Below are 16,621 nucleotides of genomic sequence, written 5' to 3'. Positions count from 1 at the left end.
TCCCCAGAGATCTCACTTGGACTGCCCGTAAGTACGCAGCTCCAGAGAAATCTGCCCTATGTTGTCAGAAACTGGCTTATAAGTAAGCTCTGTTGGTAATTATGATTTTGTCCATTTGAAAAGATTTATAACTTTGGCTGGATCTTTTCCAATTATGGGTTTTTGGGTTTCCTTTTGCTTTTAATAGCTTGATCATTTCTCGCTTCTACTGCACTGTAACATTGTAACAGCTAAACTACAGGTTTGTCAGTCTGTGTTCTCTCTCTTTCTCTCTCTTTTTTTCTCCCCCTTCCTCCCTTTCTCTCTCCTCATTTCCTAGTAACATATCATGTCATCTTACTGTTTTAATAACACCACTGATTTCTGTCCTAGTCCTACTGTCCCTATGTTCCAAGGTCATACTTAAGCATCTGGGGATATGTTTTTCTTTTCCTTGTTAGAATAGTTTTCAGAAGAGGTCAAAGTAAGCATGACAAATTTTACATTTCTGAGTTGAAAAAACTATGTTGTTCTTCCAGAACAGTTTTGGCTTGTATTCTCAGTCTAAGGTTCCCCTTACTCTACATTTTAGGATAAGAAGAGGTTAACATTGAGCAAGTTGTTCATGAACCAGCAGTTACTGTTCTTATTATAGGAATTGTTAGATAGATAGTGAGGGATTCCGGGTCTCCTAGGGACGAAAGTGGGAGCTTTGCCTTGGTGCAATTGCCCCACCCTAATCCTCTCCATACCTGGGGGAGGAGGAAATACCCTACGAATCTGCCAATCATAAATAACTTAGTGCACCAGCTGCAAAAGAATGCAGAGGATTCTCTAGCCCACGGGCCAAGCACCATAAGTACCATAGAGTCCGGAAACTGACCGAGAACAATCTATAGGCGTATGTTAAAACTCAGGTCATGTGACTCCCAACTGTCTAAAGTGGTTCCATGGTGACATCTGAGCCACAAGGGAGGTCCCAATCCAGGCACTATAAAACAGGACTATAAAACAAGACGCAGACCATAACCAGGCCCTTTTTCTTGTGCCCTTCCTTTTGCTCTCACTTTGCTGTGACAGTGGGTCCAGTCATCATCTGTGGCATATGTATCATGCATGCTCTGCAAACCTGTATCTGGCTATTGCCCTATAATCCTATCTTTCTCTCCTCAATAAGCCTCATTTTCGTGCTTGCCTTACTTCGGTGCAGCTGGTCATTATTCTGTCTGCCATGAGTGCGTCAAGAACTGACATTTTCACACTGAAACCTGACCTATTCAGTTTGGATTCAGTCTGAGAAGGCACTATAGCTTTTAAAATCACTACATAGTGCATCCATGGTGGGGGGAATCCCAGAAAAATTAACTCAAAATGGATCACAGACTTAAATATAAGACAGAATACTATAAAACCCTTAGGAAAGAAAATGGGGGAAAATCTTCAGAACCTAGAGATAGGCAAAGAGATGTTAGAATTGACACCAAAAGCACAATTCATAAAAGGAGAAATGGACAAGTGGAACCACATCAAAATTAAGAACTTTTGATGTGCAAAAGACTCTGTTACAAGGATGAAAAGACAAGCTACAGACTGGGAGAAAACGTTTGCAAAGCACATATCTGACCAAAAAAACCAAACAATTAGAAAATGGGGAAAAGACATGCAAAGGGATTTCACTGAAGAAGATATACAGATGGCTAATAAGCACATGAAAATATGTTCAACTTCACTAGCCATGAAGGAAATAGAAATTAAACCTGCAATGAGATACCACTACATACTTATCAGAATGGCTAAAATATTAATAAAAAATAGTGATAATACCAAGTGCTGGTGACAATGCAGAGAAACTGGATCACTTACACTTTGCTAATGGGAATGTACAATGGTACATTCTGGAAAATGGTTCCATTCTGGAAAAGAGTATGGCATTTTCTTACAAAACTAAACATATACCATTTGGTCCAGCAATCGTATGCTTGGACACTTATCTCAGAGAACTGAAAACTTATGTTCACACAAAACTTGTACACAAATGATCCTAGCAGTTGTGTAATAGCCCAAACTGGAAACAACTCACGTCCTTCAATGGATGAATGACTAGAAAGCTGTGGTACATCCATACCACGGAATGGTACTGAGCAATAAAAAGGAACAAGCTATTGATACATTTAACAGCTTCCACAGAGCTCAAGGCAATTATGCTGAGTGAAAAAAAGCTAAACAACAAAGGTTACACACTGTATGACTCCATTTATATAATATTCTTGAAATGACAAATTGTAGAAATTGAGAACACATTAGTGGTTGCCAGGGTGGCAAGTAGAGGGAGGGAGGGAGGGAGGTAAGTATAGCTACAAAAGGGCAGCATGTGGGATCCTTTCAATGGACTTGTTCTGTATCTCGACTGTGATGGTGGCCACACAAATCTACACATGTGGTGTAACTGCACAGAACTAAGCACATACAAATACACATACACAATGAGGGCTTGTAAACCTGGTGAAATCTGAATAAGGTTGGTAGACTGTATCAATGTCAATTTCCTAGTTGTGATATTACACTATAGTCTTGCAAGATGTTACCATTGGGGGAAACCAAACGAAGGATACAGGGTATCTCTTTACTACTCTTTCCAACTACATGTGCATCTACAATTATCTAAAAATAAAAAGTTATATAATTCTTGTTTATTATAAATATCCTATCTTTCTAATGTCTCATCCATTATATGCCTGATTTCTTCCTTTCTCAATCTTGTTACTCTCTGTAGTCCTAACAGCAGACAACATTTCACTAAAATTAGTACTTTAACTCTTGCTTTCCAAAACCCCTTATTCATGGTTTATTATTCCTAACTGGAGCATGCCCTTTGGAGATGGCTCTATGTTTGAATCCTGACTCTTATGCTGCATGAAATAGACAAAATACTTTCTGAGTCATAGTTACCACACTGGTAAAATGGGGATAAAGTAACCAATGCCATAGGTTTATTTTGAAGATATATAAAATAATAAATAAAGCACTTAGTACATGGTAGGTCCTTAAATTGTTTCCTTCCTGTTCCTATTAACAACCTAAAATCTACCTTAATTACTGCATAAAAACATCAACAGCAAACTTTGGTTTTAGTTCCCTGGCCTGTATTTAGAAAATAGATCTTTAATGAGCATAGATCGGGGGTTGGGGATACAATGAGGCTAAATTCAGTTCTTAAGAAGTACTTCAATTTAGGAGAGCCATAATGATCATTTTAAGACTATGTTTTCTCAGTTTGAAAACATTCTGGCTATCAAAATGACTTATAAATGTTTAGCATATCATTTGAGTGACTGCCAGATAGATGTTTAAATCTGTAAACAGTAACCAATCATATATTAGATTACGTCTACTCAGATATCAACAAATATGTGTATGAGTGTGTTTGCGTGTGTGTGTGTGTGTGTGCATGTGTATATATATAATGTTGGACAAGTTCAAGCCTTAAAAATGATACTGATTCCAAAATATAATTTTACCCATTTCACCTACCTACAAAAACATTTTTTAGTAATGGACTCCCCACAAGGTAATGAGCTTTAAATGTATCAGGTTTTTAGTTATAGCTCAACTAATTAAGCTACAGAACAGCAGGAGCTAAGCACTCAGAATTTTAAATTCAAGATAGGTTGTTAAACATAGGATTCAGAGCAATCTGCAGGTCAGTGCATAACAGCTGGCTTCTCTGAGCAGCACTGCCTGAGAGAACCGTCAAAGACAGAGAAGAACCAAATGTTATGTCTTTAACATAAATAAGAAAATGGACAAGGCAATGTATATTTAACTTCTACTAGTTACCCTCTCTGTTTATAAACAGTCACAAAACAAAAAAGGCCACGTAATACTTGAGGACAAAGTCCCTCAAATACATTTTTTTAAAGTGCTGATACAATTTTGCAAAGTGAATGCTTACCGAGCAAAATAACTTTGTTTCCGTTCCTTCTTCTCTTCCTTGGTATCCATAATACACAATCAAAAGTGCAAAGTATTTGAAAAAGTCCTTTTTTTCAATCAATGAGTCATAACCCTGTAATAGAAAATAACAAAGCAACTGTAAATTTAAGTGTTTAATGGCCAATATGAAGAATAAAGCAGAGCCGAGTTATATAGCCCAAAACAAGTGAAAGATAAACTTTAACCAGGAAATAGTCACATGAGTCAAATACAAAATGCAAATGCCCATGGCAGGGAGGGAGGTGAAAGAAAAACACAAAACTACAATTTGAATAGAGATGTTAAACTATGAAGTAAAAGGTTGATAGAAAACTGAAGTATTTTCCTCATAATTAGCAAACATTTTAAGACGTGCCAAAATGAAAACTTTCACTGACTTTGTGAGATTATAGCCTAGCTATGCAGACACTATCTAAAAAATTTTTTGAACTCATAATCAAGTAATTAATAATGCATATGTCTCATAGACAATAAAGTAAAATTGCTACTAGGTGTTTTACAAGAATGTTCTTTTTTAAAAAATAAAAATAACCTCAGCGCTCTATTTTATTTTCAGAAACATGCCAGCAAGTACATCCCACTTGAGCAAATGTGGAAACGAACGTACAAAGACTCAGGAAGCTATTTCTCAGAAACTGGTGGGGAGCCTGCAGCCTGGGGCCACATGTGGCCTTCTGGATCCATGAGTTCTGCCTTTTGACTGAATCTAAATTTTACAGAACAAATCCTTTTAATGAAGGGATTTGTTTGGATTCGGTTGAGGGGCGCTGCGCTTGGGGGGTCTGGAGGGCCACATCTTCCCCACCCTTTGGCCTGCGACCCTCACCTATGCCAGAAGTGGTTTAAACCTATCATAAAAGGTTGTTCCCGATCAATCTTCCTTAAATATCACTTTCATCACGCCACTCCCCCGGTCAAAAATGTCTACTGACCGCCCGATTCACCAATCAAAATTTTCCGCAGAGCACTAACACTCCTAATAATCTGTCCTTTCACCCCAAAGCAAAAGTATATTCACCAATCAATTTAAATCAAAAAAGCAAAGTGTGTTCACAATCAAAATTATCTACTAATTTATTTCAGTTCAATAAACAATTTAATCCACAATACATATTACACAAAAGGCACTGTGATAAGTACCAGAGAGCAAAGATAAATGAGACATGATATTTGCTCTAATGGTATTTACTGTCTTGCGGGGGAGACTGCTAGGATTTCAAGACAACGTGATAAGTTTTATTACGGAGGAGGCAAAGGGTGCCATTAGAGCCTACAAGAACACCTAATTAGCTCAATTTTGCCTTTCCACAATGTATATATTTCCAAATATCATGTTGAATACAAGGACAATGAAGACGCGGGAAGGATCAGGGTCATGGAAGACCTTGTATGCCACGCTAAGGAGCTTGAACTTAATCCTAGCTATGCACTGTGCAATGCCCACCCGCTTCACTGCACCTCGTCCGACATCACTGAGTGATCATGCTCAACTCAACAGCAGCACTTGCAGCAGCTACTACAAAATTAATCAGAGCTGGTTCATGAACTAAAGCCGATGTTTAAATCCCTGAAGTATATGAAAGGGAATCACCAAAGCGTTACCTTAACATGATGGAGTGTAGCATAATCAGATTGTAGAGGTAGAGGACGGACTTAAGAGGATTAAGGACAGGGCAAAGTAGACTTATTAGAAATTATAGTAAAACTAGTTTAGAGAGGAGGGCTCAAACCTAGGCAGCGATGGTTGACATAGAAATGGGGGGGTGAATTCAAGAAATACTTAGAAGGCAAATGAGTTGAGATTTGGTGACTCATTCAACATAGACAACATAGGGAAGGAAGGAATGAAGAATGCCCTCCAAGTTTCTGCTTCAGGGATTAGGTGGACTATGACATCAAAGATATGACACAATATCCATGAAGAGGGCAGACTATGTGTGGGATGAGGAGCGGAAGGAGATGAGAGATGAGTTTTGGACATGTTGCCTTGGAGATGCCTATGGGATAGTCAGCTGGAGACACTCACCAGACGTTTGATTACACGGGAAGCACAGAAGAGCAGTGAAGGCTATAGAAAAGGAATTAGAAATTATCAGCATATGGTTGCAGTTAGGAAAAAAAAGAAGAAAAAATACAATGGTGAGATCACCCTGGAAGCCTAACAACTATGCACACAGCACTGTATAGAAACAATGGGGGATACAGTCTTAACTCTTACCAGTTTCTCTCTCTCCGTGTCCCTGACATCGGCTTAACCCTCAAGGAGTTTATCATCCAATGGAGAAAATAAGACTGTGCAAATAACTAAATCATAGTGTAGTAACTTGGAGCTGTCCAATGAATGATACAAAGAACCCAAGAGATACAAAGCTCAGTTATGATGGAAGTGATAAAATAAACCTTTCAAGGTGGTTAGAATTCCTCCCTCCCTCCCTGCCTGCCTGCCTTCCTTTTCTTTCTGAGACAGGGTCTCACTCTGTCACCTTGGCTAGAGTACAGTGGTATCATCATAGCTCACTGCAACCTCAAACTCCTGGGCTCAGGTGATCCTCCTGCCTCGGCCTCCCAAGTAGCTGGGACTACAAGTGCACCCCACCATGCCCAGCTAATTTGTCTATTTTTTGCAGATACAGGATTTCACTCTTGCTCAGGCTAGTCTGGAACTCCTGGCCTCCGGCAATCCTGGTTAGGATTTCAATAGGTAAAGATGAGAGACAGGGCATTCCAGAAAGAGGAAGACCTTAGCAAAGCGATGGAAATGAAAAGGGCAAGGCACATTCAGGCAAGGAGGACAGAGTGGCTACCAGGTAGAAAAAGGGAACTAACCTTGATGCCTGGTTAGTCATTTAGTGCCCACCATAAGTCATTTATTTCATCATATTATCCGTATGTTCTCTCTTTTAATCCTTATAATCACATTATGAGTTGGGTATCCTTATTTACATTAAAGTGAGGCTGAGAGATGCTAATTAATTTCTCTAATTCTACAGCAGTAGCTGTGGTGGAGCAGGGATTTAAAGATTTAAATCCAGTTTGGTGCACACTCGTATCTTCCAAAAACCTTTGGAGCCAGAAAGCATTTGGAGATAAGCTATGACAATTAGTTTGGGATCAACAACGTTCAATGCCTCAGTTTAGACTCTGCAAGTTAAGATTAATGTAGCTGGTCACCAGAAGATGGCAGGGGGAAGGGTAACAGTTTCCTTATACTTCCCTAAATACCTGGCATGGGAGTAGGCAGAATATCCATATAAAAGCTAAGCAAAGAGTTAAATTAATCCAGAATTGGGGAATAACATCAATTATATGGCTGACCGATATAAATCCAAAGATTCCTCTCAAATCAAGAATTAAGTAGGGATAGGAGATAAAGACTCATTCCAGCCTCCCTCAGACTCCAGAAAGGATTAAAATCCCAGACTCTCTGCTCTGGGCCAGGTGGTTTATTTTAAAGTTCATCTCCTGCATGCCACAAATATGTAATGATCTTTATTAAGTTTCCCCTCATGAATAAAAATGAAGTCATAGCAATCTAATTGGAAAATTTTTATATTGCGAGCTGAGCCAGAAACTAATATTTGGTTCCAGAAGAAAAATATTAACAAAAATAAGCACAAGAGAAAAAGATTAAATGATCCAAGAACTGACATCTGGTGCTGCTGCGCCTGTTTAGAACTGGTAAAGCTTTTTTATTTTTCAGTATTCTACTAGATAAATGAAAAATATGCTAATCTTTGGTTTAAGTTTCTAGAAATTTTTATATTCCTTAAACAAGACAGATGCAGTCCCTTCAGGTTTAGACACACCAGCAGAAAGAGCTCAGCAGAGGATACCATAAAAGCGATTTGCACAGAGCACCACACAGCAGCCTTCATGCTTCAGTGCAGAACCAGAGATCCCTAAATCAATCTCTAATGGGAACTACATTTTCCATTATAAGTGGTTATAATGGGCTGCTTAAAAGCCCTTCATTCAATTAATGTTGACTTTCCCTCACATCAATACACTCTGGACTCATCCAAACACTGACTTAAAAGAGTATCCTGCACTTACGGTGTATTGCAGACCAAAAAGAATTTTATAAGAGAGCACAAGGTGAATCTTGCATCTAAATATTTCTTTTTTCACTCTTAAATCAGGATAGTCCATTTAAACCGAGATTCAGTTCATTATTCAAATAAAAATAGCACATACAAAATCCTTACCTCATAAGAGCTGTGTTGAAAACAAATTTTTTTTGTATCGCCAGCATAGTTTTCCCTATTTGAAATCAGGACACCATTTAAACAAAATTTAAGGAGAGAGCGAGCAGAGACTTCCCTAATTCCATCTAACCAGTGTGGACCCACGTAGCATAGTACGGCTTTTTGAATTCACATCTAACACACTGAGCTCCTTGAACGTTCATATATAACCAGTCAGGGCGAGAAACACCAGGGTATCCATGATGCCTGTCAACTGTTTTCCCAATAACATGTTTCCTAATACACAAATGAAAGAATGACAGGAACAAGCACTGAGGCTTGGTCACACTGCGTTTGGCCACTTAGGGAACAGACCAAACTGTACCTTTCTATGAAGACATTTCCTCCTAGAAAATACTTATACCAAACTATGACAGGTGTTCAGTCTCTCTCAAAGCCATACTGTCATCTAAGCAAAGGAAGGATATTCAAATTTTGGTGTTAACCAAGGTCAGAAATTTGAATACTCTCTTTAACAAGAGAGAAACCTGGGAAGAAGGGCATAGAGCCAGACATGAGCATGTGCCACAAACTTGAAAGGGAAGCAAACAGGAGACAACACCCCAAATAAACAAATATGTATCACAAAAACAATGCAACAGCAACAAAAAACAAAATGTAAGGGCAACAAAGTTTAAAAGTTATGCGTGAAGCAAGAGGATGATTAAGGACAGCTACCAATCTGCTACTTGGGAAACGGGAGGAAGTCTTCGGATGGCAAATGAATGAAGAACTAGTCAACTCTTTTTCCATTGTTCCTTGCCTAGGGAACTAAAATTTGATGTGGAAAAAAAATTAAATAAATGTGAGTTTCAGTGCTCTCTTACGTAAGACGAGTAAAGAGATAACATTAAAGCTCCTAGATACTCTAAATGAAGACTAATCTCTGGGCTAGATAGATCATTTTGTAAGTTCTCTCTAAGAAGAGGACATGCAAATGAGAATTCTAAAAAGTCACTGACAGTTCAGGAATTATAAGAGATTGGGAAATTCCAGAAGCATGAAAACAGTCAAATGCATTTTAATTTTCAACAAAAGTTAGAAAGGGGATTATGCAAATTACACATTGAAGGAAATCACCTAGGTCCCCAGGAAAACTTTAGAAATGATCATTAAAGGCAAGCTGGTAAGGACTTGAAAGAGGAAGCAGTGAACCCTGAAATCCAGAATGTTTCCAGAAAACAAACCATTCCACAGAACAACAAACAAGTGAATCCCTTTTTGGAACTTCTGCCACGGACCAAGTACTCTGCTGCAGATAATAAAAATGAAGACAGCATTCATAAGCCAGGAAGCTCAGGAAGAACACAACTGCAACCTATCAGCTGATAAAAGGGGAAGTGGCGAGTGCTCTGATATTGGGAACCACAGAGCACATCCAGGGAAGCAACTTACGCTGCCTGGTTACCCTGCCTCGAGGGGAAGGAGTGCCTGGGCAACATCACAAGTGATGCTAGCACAGGGCTATGAGGGAGGAGCAGGAGTGTCCCAGACCATGAATGCAGAGGAGGCTGGGCTCATCAGGCAGAATGAGGAGGTGCAAGCTGCTGGGAGGAATGTGTGGTGCTCAGGGAGTGATCTGCTATGGCAGGAGGGCAGGCTGGCGGAGGAGAGTGTGTTCGGGGAATGCTGGCTTAGTCAAATTACACTGACCTCATTTCCCTCTTCAACACAGCTATTACACTATTCCAGTGGATCAGGAAAATGAGGTAATAAACACAATGTAACTCTACTTAAAAGGCATTTGATAAATTTCTCTTGTCTGCTTATGGATAAGGTGGAGAATTGTGGGCTGCCTATGTAGATGGATGTTTGTTTCTACGGATGGATAAAAGAAATCATTGAACCACTGCACCAAGAGGTATTTGCTGACCGACTGACTAACCTCAGCTCAGAGCTGGGAGCTGACTTCCATCCTCAACCTGGAGGGAGGATGTTAATAGCTTAATGCAGCATCCTTTGTTGGGCCTTGTCCTCCTCAATAAATTTACCACTGACTTGAATGAAACTATGGAGGCCACCTTATCAGCCTTTTGGAGGGATAAATAACAGCCTGGATAACAGTATTAGGATTCAGAAACCCCTCAGCTGTCTGTAGAAAGGAGTCAATTATGAGGAGGAGGAATTTTCCTCATGAATCTCAGTTCTACTGGTTAGCTGTTAAGGAAGGAGCGAGGTAGAGCTTGGTCTTAATATGATTTGCAGTTTTAGATGACAATAAGATCCCTACACCCAGTGGTGTGATTCCACTGCATTAGTCCCACCCTTCAACAAAAACACTAGTGCAATCAACTCAGAATAAAAAGATTATGGTAGTCTGTAGCACCGTTTTTGACGATTACAATATATAAGAATTATTGCATTTAGCTTTGGATCTCACACTACAGGAAAAATATAGGGAAATTAGAGCAACCAGATGGTTAACTGACATAAAAGTAAATTTTAGCAATATTAGTCAAAGGAGTTGATCAGGCTTCGCTTGGAGAGAAGACTTGGGATTCAATGACAACTGTTTTTAAATATCTGAGGAATCTTTATCCAGTAGAGGATTTAGGCTTAATAGATCTTCAAGGGGTATGCCTAGGACCAGGCATTGGATACGGAGGGAGAGAGGCTGTGGTTCAGTATAAGAACTGACAGATATAAGGAGCTGCCTGCAGATAGAGTGGCTTCCTTATCGCCAAGAGGACTGACTCAAGCTAAGCGACCCCTCTGCGTGACTGCTGTAAAGGGACAGTTCCCAACTTTACCATACTCAACACCTCATCTAAACAAATGTATATGTCCTTTATAATAATGAAATTCACAGATAATGTAACTTACTTACATACTTAAATCTTATAAAATCAATGTAATGCCCAAAAGGAAAGTCATTAATAGGTATTTCAGTATGTAAATTCTCAGGCACAAGTTCATTAGAAGACATAATATGGATTCAGATAGATCCTGCAGAAGATGTATAATCCCTGAGTATAAAGGAAAAATCTTCATTTTCTCGGACTGTCGTACTCTTTGAAGGGCATTTGGCACCTCTGCTTCCATCTGCCTGCCTGCCAGTATGCACCTCCCATAACCCTGCCAACCAAAATGCACTGGGGGTGGGCACCACACCTGCTGAGAACCACTGCTGTGAGGAAAATCAAGCCCTTTGGGTAAACTAATATTTTAAATTAATTTGTAAATTAAATTTTTTAATTTAAAAATTCCTGTGAAGCTGAGATTTTATAAACTCTACACACCTGAGAAGTTCTCTGTTTTTAATACATTCTGTGTTTCATCTGAATAACACTTAACCGCCCATGTTATTAGGGCAAAGCAGCACTTTTACACCAAGACAGGCCTCCACCACCTACAAGGTATGTAGCGTTGGGCAAGTTATCCAATTTCACTAACCCTCAGTTTTCTTATCTGTTAAATGGCTGTTATAGAGATTTAATGTGTAAAGTCTGGTGCGCCATGGAACAGAAAATTCTATCCACTGAGATTTCAATGAATTCAAATATTCAACTGTTCATGAAATACTACCTTCAACAACACCTGGAGCGCTATATTCAAATGTGCCCCAAATAGAGAAACCATATAGTGAACTAACAAGCGAGGCAGAGCTAGTGAATACAAAGATGACAAAGTAACAACAATTAAATGTTTTTTGAACATTAACCATATACACCAAAGTTTGTGTTCAATACTGTTACACACACAGTTTAGTTATCTTTATGACTGCATGAGGGAGTTAATATTCTCAATCCTTTCAGATAAGGAGTCTGTTGTTTAGAAAGATTAAAGAATTTATTCAAGGTCAAGCAGCCATAAGAGTTACAGCCAGAATGATCAGCTCTGTCTGACCCCAAAGAACCACTCATCATGGCCTTTAAGGCTAAGCTGTCATCACACAGAATTTTCACATCAACTGCCTGGTTCTTTCTAGATTTAACCACAGTTAGAAAGAGGATGAATCCAGCTTTCTGGTCAATTGTCCTTTAGGATGTGAATACTGACCTGTATTCAGGTTAGCCATTACTATTCACACTAAATGCACTGCAGTGAATAAGTCAGTACATTCAATAAATATTTATCACACTGATTAGGTTTTTAAAGAGCTAACTGGAAAGTATATTGCCTTAATTCACTAAATTAAATGAATTACTCCTTAGGTTTTAAGAACAGAAGTAATGATATGTCCTTGAATATGCTTTTAGCAGTTCCCAGTTTTTTTTCTGTTTCTATTGTTTGAAATGTAATCTTCTGCCAGTCTAATTATTTCCCCACAGAAAAAAGAATTGGTAAATGCGAAGAATCAGAATTTGGAATTTTGATTAAAAAAATTTATGGATTTTAAATTACAAAAGTCATTTTTTTCTAAGCTCTAAAATTGTAGCTCCTTTTTAGATCTAAAAATTATAGTCCTATAAAATTTCTACCAAGACTTTTTAATGTATTGAATGCATTCATTCATTAATACTCATAAGGTATAAGAAGTCAGTTTTGAACAGTTCTACCTGTACACAAAGGCAGATGAGAAGGGAGAAATCTGCACTGTCATACAGAAAGTTACTGGAGGCAATGGAAACAGAACAGAGTACTCTGCTGATCTAATCTCCCAGCCATAGGACAAAACTTCCTCTTTTCTCACCAACAATCACTATTTACTGGGTACCTACTGCATGCATATGATTGCTCCTCACAAGAGCTGGAAAAAATCTGATGCCTGCATCACCCACAATGAGGTTTCTGGAGATACCTGCTACTGTTGCTCCAGCACTGGAGGGTCACTTCAGATGATCTCTAAGACAAATCTAAAAGTGGTAGGCTCCAAATGGCATCAATAAACAGGCAACAAGGAGAAAAAAGGATTGTTCTCAATTACTTCTGGAATTCATTTTAACACTATCAAACAGACCCATTCCTAAAATCATAGGGTCTCTGGCCCATTTGATTTTTTTTCCAGACATCTTCTAGCCCTGGCCCAAAAAGGGATTGTCCACACTGTTCTTCTGGAGTCTCTTTACAGGTACAAAACTCAATCTCATTCCCCAAAGCTTCACAGAGAATAGGTGCTGATGTGAATCCCTGTACCAGCACCCTGTGCTCACAGCAGATGGGTCCTGGTCTTCTACCGTGCCCCCCTCCTTCAATTCCAGGAGAGAAATAAACATGAGCAATATTTACTGATACCACTATTACTATTACTGCCATGATTAATAATTATTATTGTTTGGTGCCTCACCAAATAGGAAACTGTGAGACGGCACCTATTTGATGGATCTGAATTAAGAGTTAACTGATGAAAACAACAACAACAACAACAAAAACCCAAAATTTGATAAAAAAAAAAAAGCTATTAAAAATTAAATCGGATGTCTTTTCAAAAAATATATAGCACATGGATGGCAAACACTAGTTTTCAAGAATTAAATCTGAGTGTCTTCTGAGACTTTATCAGTAAGACACAAAGTTGACTCTACCAGGTAAATTGCCACTTAACTAAGGGAATGGCCATATGCTTCCTCTCTGTAGGTAAGATCTGCAATTAAATGCATCTTCAAACTATACTGGCATACACTCATACTTGTAAAAATGTGAAATAAAAAATAACTGACTTATTACTCTTTTTAATGTGCTTTCAGCATATTTATTCACATGGAGACTGTAAGTGGCAATAAGCAATTTACACTTACTCCTTAGTGCCTTGAAACATTTATGAGTAATTTTCTTCAATTCAGTAAGCATTTACTAAGAACCTGTTTTATGCCTACCACTGTACTATTTATCTAAAATCTATGAATATAAAAAGGACTCAATATGCTCTAGACAAACTTCCATTTTTGACAACGGGCATAACGTTTACATAAATAAAACAATCAGAAAAAAAGAGGGTATGAGATATTTACGCCAAATAAAATGTATGCTATACAGAGGAAGTGCTAATGGGAAGTGAGAAGACAGCCAGGTCACATGCCCCAGTGCTGTTAGGGAGAGTGTTAGAAGCAGGACATCTCCAAAAACCACCATTCATGGTTACATTTCAATAGTACTGCACAATCAACAATCACATCTGCAAACAGTTTTATCCTTAATGAAAATATTCTCCATTACAGCACACGCAAGAGGCCAGCAAGTAAGTCTACCAGATTCTGCCTCAGGTGTGTTGAATAAGAACGGACAGAGGCATGTACTGCTTTGGCTAACACTGCCTAAAATTCGGTAAATACACAAACTTGGGTTCAGGAACAAGCCATGGCAAAAAGTGTCTGAGGGGCAGGAAAAATGCCCAGTGTGCAATTGAATCAGCTTTCTGAAGTACTATGACTTCTTCTTGGAAAAAAATTATGTATATGATATTCAATTATAATTTTCCAGGAGACTGGGTTAAGAAACCAAGTCTATGGTTTAAATACTTTTTCTTTTAAAAGTTCGTAGAATTGCTTGTTACAAAAGTTCTTGCAGAGTTCAAAAGAAAAAGGGCTCTGGTAGATTGGATTGTTATTCTTAACTATTCACTCCTTTGCTCATTGTAGGAGAATTAAACAACCAAACCTCTTTGCTATGCAGCTTTGTGGTACTTTGCACTAGTACAGAGTATACATGGCCACCCAATTTGCCACATGACTTGTTTTTGACCAATAGGCTGTGAGGATTAATAGTGTTACTGATATTGACTTGAGGCACTTAAGAGACCTGGCAATTTTCTGCTCTCCACCAAATGAATATCCTCCAGGTAGCTGCTTTTCCTTCTTCAGCTTGGGACTCCGGATGACGGAAGACATGTGCAACAAACCTAAACCCCTACCTCAACTTTGGAGTTCAGCTCAGCCCTGCCAAGTTCAGCCCTGCCGAATCCAGCCAAAAGCAGCCAAACCACAGTCACCCTGCAGATCCATGAACATGAAATAAATATCTGTGGATAGAAGCCACTGAGGTTTGGAGGCTGTTATGCAGCATTATCTCTCACTCACACACAGACCCAGTACACCCTTACAAAAATCCCGATCCACAAATTATTTTGTGGAGTTTCACCAGGAAGATCAAAACCACGTAGTATATTTTACTGTCTACATAAATAATTCTACCTGCCTGGGATACAAAAGCCCAGAGACAGAAGCAGCCAATTGACACAAATAGCCGAGGAAGCTTCCTTTCCTTTCAGTTGTCATTCACCGCCTAACCAATGTGAATGGCTATAGAGTTTTAGTTTAGAAAGTATCACTTGACAAGCCACTGTGCATTGTCTTGGTATATTCATCTATTGACTTTGATATTACTTAGAGTTCTGGATTGAATTGTGTTACATTGAAAAAGATAAGTTGAAGTCATAATTCTAACTGCTCCAGAATGTGACCTTATTTGGAAACAGGGTCAATGCAGATATAATTAGTTAAGATGAGGTTACGCTGGAGTGGTGTGGGCCCCTAGTCCAACACAACTGGAATCCTTATAAGAAGATGGCCATGTGGAGACAGAGGCACAAAGGGAGAACGCCATGTGAAGGTGCAGGTGTAAGAAGCCACAAGCCAAGGAACTCCAAGGTTTGCCAACAAGCCACTAGAAGTTAGGAAGAGGCAAGGAACGTTTCCTCTACAGGCTTCCAAGGGAGTATGGCCTTGCTAACACCTTGATTGTGGACATTTAGCCTCCAAAACTGAGACGATAAATTTTTGTGGTCTTAAGCCACCTGGATTGTAGTACTTTGTCGTGGCAGCCCTAGGAAATTAATACACTGATTTTTAAACTCCTTCTATACACTATCACTGTTCCAAAGGGGTATTGCTCCAAAAACTTCTTTCCCACTTACTTTTCCACCATGACTATTCTGCCACATTCTTTTATAATTCAAAGGGCATGCAGGGCATGTCACTGAGAAAACTGGTAAATATTATTTCGAATAGTAGAGTAAAAAGCTCATCCAGTTAACATCTCTGCCCAGGAGATAATTCAAGGACAGCTCATTTAAGTACATAGACTAAGAACTGACCTGATTATCAAGGAAGTATTTTAACCTTCAAGGGGTTTTGAAATATTCTGGGAAGGCTGCATTGCCATGGACTATGCCACTCTCATCACACTTTCTTTAGCAATTTTAGACTAGGTTTTCCCACACACACTTATGCTATTTTGTGACATTATCTAATTAATTGTTCCGCCTGCCTACATTTCTTCCAATGAGACTACAAGCTCTCCAAAGGCAGGGAATGTGTCTTATGTTGTCCATCCATGCCAAGGTACACATGCCAACACATGTCACAACTCCTAGTTAAGGCCAGACACAGAATTCATGTTTAGTAAGTTGATTTTTAACTTGTTATGGCTAAAAAACAGAAACTGACTTCAGGTTATAAAACAACTTACTGTCTTGCCTTTAATTTAGATTAGGGGTCTTCACTTTTAAAAATAATATTTCGTATCAA

General features: G+C 38.8%; 1 protein-coding gene across 1 annotated transcript in view; it reads right to left on the bottom strand.

Annotated features, from left to right (window-relative positions):
• Window positions 1-16,621, bottom strand: part of NCOA7 (nuclear receptor coactivator 7) — a 131,759-nt gene that overhangs the window by 105,376 nt on the left and 9,762 nt on the right. The window contains exon 2 of the mRNA XM_069489139.1: window positions 3,932-4,045. Within this exon, the coding sequence (XP_069345240.1) occupies window positions 3,932-3,981 (50 nt within the window). The 5' untranslated portion in view covers window positions 3,982-4,045. The remainder of the gene's footprint in view (window positions 1-3,931; window positions 4,046-16,621) is intronic.

This window comes from Eulemur rufifrons, chromosome 15 (genome assembly GCF_041146395.1).
Source record: "Eulemur rufifrons isolate Redbay chromosome 15, OSU_ERuf_1, whole genome shotgun sequence".
Lineage (NCBI taxonomy): Eukaryota > Metazoa > Chordata > Mammalia > Primates > Lemuridae > Eulemur > Eulemur rufifrons.
The sequence above is the reverse complement of the archived record's forward strand: the minus strand, read 5'-3'. Positions and strand labels throughout refer to the sequence as shown.